Raw genomic sequence first — 7,611 nt, 5'->3', positions numbered from 1 at the left:
TACTCAGAATAGATCAAAAACCTAAATGTTTAGAGAGCTAAAACTATAAAATGCTTACAAGATAAGATTGGGGTAAATCTTCATGACCGTAGATTTGGCAATTGATATTTAGATTTGGCATCAAATGTACAAGCAACAAAACAAGAAATCAATAGATTGGACTTCATCAAAATAAAAAAAAACATGTGCCTCAAAGTACACTATCAAAAAAGTGGAAAGATAATCCACAGAATTGGATAAAATACTTATATTTAGAATATATAAATAATCTTATACTTCAATAATAAAAAAGACAAGTAACCCAATTAAAAAATAGGGGCAAAATTTTTTGATTCAACATTCCTCTGAAGATCATATACAAATGGCCAAGAAACACATGAAAAAATTCTTAACATCATGGGTTGTCAGGGATTTGCAAATCAGAACCATAGTTAACTACTACTTTATACCCACTAGGATGTTTATAATAATAAAACAGAAATAATGAATATTTGTGAGGAGATGGATAAATTGCAATCATTGTTGTTGGAAATGTAAAATGGCACAGACACTGTGGCAGTTTGACATTTCACCAAAATGTTAAATATAGAGTTAGCATTTGACCTAACAATTTAACTCCTAGGTATATACCAAAGAGACATAAAAACATATATCCATACAAAAACTCAATATTAATGCTCATGTTAGCATTATTCATATTAGCCAAAGGGTGAGAAAACCTAGATGTCCATAATTTAATGAATAGTAAAATAAAATGAGTGACATACTAATATATGCTATAACATGGATAAATCTTGGAAAAAAGCTAGTCACAGAAGCCCCCATATTTTATGATTGTCATTTATGTAAAGTGTTCAGGATAGATATATCTACAGTGATAGAAATTATATAGTGGTTGCTTAAAACTGAGATGTGTGTGTGGCAGAATTTAGGGGTGATAGCTAAAGGGTGTGGGGTTTCCTTTTGGGAATAATAAAAATATTCTAAATTGATTGTGTTAATGGTTGCATAATTCTTTTAAAAACTGAAAACCATTGAATTTTATACTTTAAATGAATGAGTTGTATGATATATAAATTATCTATAATAATAAAAGCATAGTATGCAAATTAGACTGGACAGTCGAACAACCTTCCAGATGTCATTCCAGACATCCTTCTGGATGAAGCCGCCACAACTGGGGCTGAGTTAGAGGTAGTTAGGGGTAATCAGACAGGCAAGCGAGTGGTTAGGGGTGATCAGGCAGGCAGGCGAGTGGTTAGGGGTGATCAGGCAGGCAGGCAGAGGGGTTAGGGGTGATCAGGCAGGCAGGCAGGCAGAGGGGTTAGGGGCAATCAGGCAGGCAGGCAGGCAGGCAGACAAGCGATTAGGAGCCAGCAGTCCCGGATTGTGAGAGGGTGCAGGCCGGGCTGAGGGACCCCCGTGCACTAATTTCGTGCACCGGGTCTCCATAATCACAATAAAACTGTTACAAACAAACAACTCTGTAATTATTCACTTCAGTTAAAGCTTTATATAGAGGCTGATGCTACTGGTTCCAGGATCACATTTTGAAAACCATTGAATTAAAGGATCTTTAATTAACCTTTATTTTCTCCCCAATTCCCAGTTCACTAAAGATCTCCATTCTCTGACAATTCTAGATAAAATTTTACTATAAATTTCTGTATGGTCTAATGGGTTGCCATAGGATTCCCCTCTGATTTACTGTAGTTTAGAGTCTCACAGTCATTGAATGGGATAGCTTAGGAATTTACTCTCTATTCTTATTCTGCAGGATGAGGAAGAGGATCTCAGGACTGAACTCAACCTTTTGAAGAAGTACTCTTTCCACAAAAACATTGTGTCCTTCTATGGTGCATTTTTCAAGCTGAGCCCTGCTGGCCAGAGGCACCAACTTTGGGTATGTATTAATTACCTTGACTTTATTCTATAATACCAGGTCACACTTGAGGATGCACACTTTCATAAGCTGAAATACCACACAACCAAAACAGTTTTTGTTTCACTCCAACCATCACTCAGCTTTGTACCCTACACAAATTTCTTTCTAAAGGCATGTACTCATTCTGTTTTCAATAAATCCTTTGCAGCATCTCCAAACACTACCTCTCCTTTAAGGCTTAGCTCAAATCCTACCTCCGGATTAAATATACCTGGTGTGTTACCTGTCTTCCCTCCTTCCCTAGATATTTATATTTTTAAAAATATTTTTTATTGATTTCAGAGAGCAAGGGAGAGGGAGAGAGAGATAGAAACATCAATGATGAGAGAGACTAATTGATCAGCTGCCTCCTGTGCGCTCCCTACTGGGGATCAAGCCCACAACCCAGGCATGTGCCCTGACCAGGCTTTCCAACAGTTTTTTTAATTCATTGAATTTACTGGAGTGACACTGGCTAATAAAACTACATAGGTTTCAGGTGTACAATTCTATAACACAGCATCTGTAGATTGTGTTGTGTGTTCACCACCCCAAGTCAAGTCTATTTCCATCATCATTTATCCCTCTTATACCCTCTTCTACATCTCCTAGCCCCTTCTCCCTCTGGTAATCATCATATTGTTTTCTGTGTCTATGAGGTGTTTTTTTTCTTTGCTTAGTCCCTTCACCATTTTTACTCAGCCCCCCAAAGCCCTCCTTTCTGACAGCTATCAGTCTATTCTCTGTATCTATGAGTCTGTTTCTATTTCATTTGTTAGTTTATTTTGTTCATTTAATTCCACATATAAGTGAAATTATATGGTAAATTGTCTTCCTTGACTGGCTTATTTCACTTAGCATAATACTCTCCAGGTCCATTCATGCTGTCATAAAAGGTAAGATTCCTTCTTTTTATGGCTGAGTAGTATTTCAATGTGTAAATGTACCACAGATTTTTTTACCCACTCATCTACTGATAAAGAACTTATACAATTCAAGACCAAAAATCCAAAAATCCAATTTAAAATGGGCAAAGGTCCTAAATAGACACTTCTCCAAAGAGGACATACAGATGGCTAATAGACATATGAAAAGATGCTCAATGTCACTAATCATTAGAGAAATTCAAATTAAAATCACAGCAAGATTTCACCTCACACCTGTCAGAATGGCTGACACTAATTCAACAACAACAACAATAACAACAACAACAACAAAAGTGTTAGCAAGGATGTAGAGAAAAGGGAACTCCTGTGAACTGTTGGAGGGAATGCAGATTGGTGTAGCCACTGTGGAAAGCAGTATGGAATTACCTCAAAAAATTAAAAATGGAACTGCCTTATGACCCAGTGGAAGAATTTATCTGAAGAGACCTGCAACAATATATGTACCACTGTGTTCATTGCAGTGTTATTTACAATAGCCAAGATTTGGAAGCAACCCAAGTGCCCATCAGTAGATGAGTAGATGAAAAAGCTTTGGTACATTTTTCAACTCTTTATAATTCTACCAGCCTTTGGAGTCTTCCATCAGACAATTGAGCCAATCTTTGCAGTGTCTTAATCTCTAAACATTACATATAAATGCAAGTCATATGGATTAAAACTCTTGAGATATTTTCAGATAATTACTTTCTAATTCTTGATACTTTGCTGGCTTCACTGCAGATGGTGATGGAATTATGTGCAGCAGGCTCAGTTACTGATGTAGTCAGAATGACCAGAAATCAGAGTTTGAAAGAAGATTGGATTGCTTATATCTGCCGAGAAATACTTCAGGTAAGTCCTTATATAATTACTGTCTTCTGGCCTTGAAAATACCTGGGAGTAATATATACAATGTACCTTATAACTGTTCCTATAGGTTGGTTTAAAAATTCTAAGCATGACCTCTGAATCAGGATACCAAAAAAGAGACCAAAAGGGTTTAGAGCAGTGGTCGGCAAACTCATTAGTCAACAGAGCCAAATATCAACAGTACAATGATTGAAATTTCTTTTGAGAGCCAAATTTCTTAAACTTAAACTATATAGGTAGGTACATTGTTATTAACTTAATTAGGGTACTCCTAAGGCTTAGGAAGAGCCACACTCAAGGGACCGAAGAACCGCGTGTGGCTTGCGAGCCGCAGTTTGCCGACCACTGGTTTAGAGAAAGCAGATTTTCAGGTGATGTCCTTAAACTTTAAGGTAGACCACAAGATTTGTAAGCAGGTTCTTCCAAATCATGACCTTTAATGGCTATGTCAGATTTAAGCTATTGTGCTCAATGGATCATGGTCATAACTACATGGAATATTTGTTAAGTTATTATGATTTTAGAGTTATTTTTAAAGCATAGAACTGTCATTAGAAATTAAGATAGAAGGCAGTGTTTTATAAAATGTCCCCAAATCATTTTGCAGACAGATATCCTCTTTAAAAAAGCCCTATTCTTAAAACTTTATTTTGAATACCAAATTGGATGAGAATGACAATCTTGATCTACCAAATCCAATTTTTTCCTTGTGACTTAAGTGCTTAGGGAACACCCAAGAAAAATATTAACAGAACTAAACAGCAGCACTAATACAAAGTTAAAATGTCCTTCTTCTCATTACTTGTGGCAATAGTGTGAATAGTTAAGAATGCAAATGATAGATTGAGTTTAAATTCTGGGTCATTATGTATTAGCTGTGTGTCCTTGAGTCAGTTACTTAATTTCTTCAAATCTCACCTTTCTCATCTATAACATGGGGTAATATTAGCACCTTCCTCAAAGGGTTGCTGTGAGAATTTAATATTTATTGCATGTAAAGCACTCAGCACAGTGCTTGGCAAAGAGTAAGAACTCAATAAGTAGTAGCTGTTTTTACTGTTACTTCTATTATTAATCCCCAGTTAGTATCTGGAATAATATCACTGAAGCCAGGTCATACGTTAGCCAGGTCACGGGTTAATTTCAGAGGAGCCAGTATGGTAAGCCAATACAAATTGTAAATGCTTTAAAATGAATTTTTACATTCTTGCAAATTCTCAGCCTACAAGGTTGACTGGAAAATATTTTTTACTAAACAAATGGTAGGAATAGAGCAAAACAGTGTCTGAACTATAATTATAAGATGTCCAGACCTTCACTCTTATGGTTTGTTGGAAATATGGATGCTAGAAAAGAAGGTAAATGGTCCAGTGTATACACAAACATTACTTTTTGATGTTCTTTTTGATGTTCTTTTTTTTTGGTGTCCCGATTTATTTTTCTTCCCTAATAGCCAAAAATAGTATTTCTGGGAACTGGTTATAGTAATTCCAGTCTAAAGAAATAATTTTGTCTGAAAAATGCAAATCTGGGCCATTTTTATTCCCAAAAGTTTTTCCAAAGATATTAAGAACATTGGAGCTCCAGTGGCGCAATCGGTTAGCGCGCGGTACTTATAAGATATTAAGAACATTATGTGAAAAAAAGAAAATATATATGCTGATGTGGCTTTTAAAAAATAAATATATTATATGCAGGGCTTAGCTCATCTTCATGCACACCGTGTAATTCACCGGGACATCAAAGGTCAGAATGTGCTATTGACTCATAATGCTGAAGTAAAGCTAGGTAAGTTTATTCTTACAATACCTTAAGTGAAGCCCAAAATATCTTAATGGAGAAAAGTCCTTTAAATAATTGTGTTTCCTATCATGTTTCTAACAATTTCATTTACTTGTTTAGGCTGTGTCTTCCCTGCCTGCAAAACCAGTCGAAATTTGAATATTTGTTTGGAAGGGAGGTGGGGTAAGACAAAGATGCACCTAACTGCTTCTCTGACATCATATAAAGGGTGTCCCAAAATTCACGCAAGAAGTAATTTTCATACAAAATACAGGTTTATAATTAAAAAATTGTAAATTTTTTACTGATTCATAAGGTAGACAGTATAGGGTTATGTATGGAATAGCATATTGGGTAAATGGCCTCCATGTCTTTGCTGGCACATACGCACTCTTTTGTTGAAATTTTCATGACCGTTTTGCATAAATGTGGCTGAATTTCGATGAGGCTCATTTTCGTCTTGATGGCTTGGTTAATCAACAAAATTGTCGCATTTGGGGTTCAGAAAATCCACAAGTGATTGTTGAGAAACAAATGCATCCACAACATGTCACTGTTTGGTGTGGATTTGGGGCTGGAGGCATCATCGGACCATTCTTCTTAAAAAATGTGGCTGCTCAGGCAATATAAAAAGAGTGCGTATGTGCCAGCAAAGCCATGGAGGCCATTTACCTGATATGCTATTCCATACATAACCCTATACTATATTCTTTATGAATCAATAAAAAATTTACAATTTTTATTTTGTATCAAAATTACTTCTTGCGTGAATTTTGGGACACCCTTTACATGTGATTTTAGATTTATCATATTCTATCATATTCTAGCATATTTTTTAATCCTCACCCAAGAATATTTTTCCATTGACTTTTAGAGAGAGTGAAAGGGTGGGGGGAGAGAGAGAGAGAGGGAAAGAGAGAGAGAGAGAGAGAGAGAGATGTGAGAGAGACGCATTGACTGGTTGCCTTCCATACACACCCTGACCAGGGCAGGAGATCGAACCTGCAACCAAGGTATATGCCCTGGGCCAGGGATCAAACCCGAGACCCTTCAAACTGCAGGTGGACGCTTTAACCATTGAGTAATTGGCCAGGATCCCAGCATATTTTTAAGCAACATTTTCCGTTTTTAAAACAATCTTTATTGTTGAAGTAATTATTTCCCCCAGTCATTGTTCCCCTCCACTGTTCCTGCCCCACCCCTTCCCCATCCCACTGTCTATATCTATAGGTAAAAACCATCACTTCCCCCTTCCTTCTGAGATTCATCAGTCTTTACCATGCTTCCTCTGATTCTATTTTATTCATGTTTATTTCATTCATTATATTTCTTGTTTATTTTGATTTTTAGATTCAAATGTTGATAGATATGTATTTGTTGCCATTTTATTGTTCCTATTTTTTTCCCTTCTTCTTCTTCAAGAATACCCTTCAACATTTTATGTAATATTGATTTTGTGGTGATGAGCTCCTTTAGCTTTTTCTTATTTATGAAGCTCTTTATCTGACGTTCAATTCTAAATGATAGCTTGGCTAGGTAGAGTAATCTTGATTATAGGTCCTTACTGTTCATCACTTTGAATATTTCTTGTCACTCCCTTTTGGCCTGCAAAGTTTCTATTGAGAAATCAGATGACAATCATACAGGTGCTCCCTTGTAGGTAACTAACTGCTTTTCTCTTGCTGCTTTTAAGATTTTCTCTCTGTCTTTAACCCTTGGTATTTTAATTATGATGTGTCTTGGTGTGGGCCTCTTTGGGTCCCTCTTGTTTGGGATTCTCTGTGCTTCCTGGACTTGTAAGTCTATTTCTTTCACCAGTTAGGGGAAATTTTCTGCCATTATTTCTTCAAATAAGTTTTCAATATTTTGCTCTCTCTCTTCTCCTTCTGGCATCCCCATAATGTGAATGTTGGTACACATGAAGCTGTCCCAGAGGCTCCTTACTATCTTCATATTTGGGGATTCTTTTTTCTTTTTGCTCTTCTGATTGGGTGTTTTTTGCTTCCTCATATTCCAAATTGTTGAGTTAATTCTCAGAATCCTCTACTTTACTGTTGAATTCCTGTAAATTATTCTTTATTTCAGTTAGTGTATGCTTAATTTCTGATT

The 7,611-nt window shown here is 36.2% G+C and overlaps 1 protein-coding gene across 1 annotated transcript in view; it reads left to right on the top strand.

Annotated features, from left to right (window-relative positions):
- The window catches only part of NRK (Nik related kinase), a 168,896-nt gene that overhangs the window by 94,168 nt on the left and 67,117 nt on the right, over positions 1–7,611 (top strand). The window contains exons 5-7 of the mRNA XM_023756920.1: positions 1,778–1,903; positions 3,592–3,702; positions 5,418–5,508. Coding sequence (XP_023612688.1) covers positions 1,778–1,903; positions 3,592–3,702; positions 5,418–5,508 — 328 coding nt within the window. The remainder of the gene's footprint in view (positions 1–1,777; positions 1,904–3,591; positions 3,703–5,417; positions 5,509–7,611) is intronic.

The sequence above is a fragment of the Myotis lucifugus genome, unplaced genomic scaffold (assembly GCF_000147115.1).
Source record: "Myotis lucifugus unplaced genomic scaffold, Myoluc2.0 scaffold_2, whole genome shotgun sequence".
In the NCBI taxonomy this organism is placed as follows: Eukaryota; Metazoa; Chordata; class Mammalia; order Chiroptera; family Vespertilionidae; genus Myotis; species Myotis lucifugus.
This window is presented reverse-complemented; position numbering and strand designations above follow the sequence as displayed.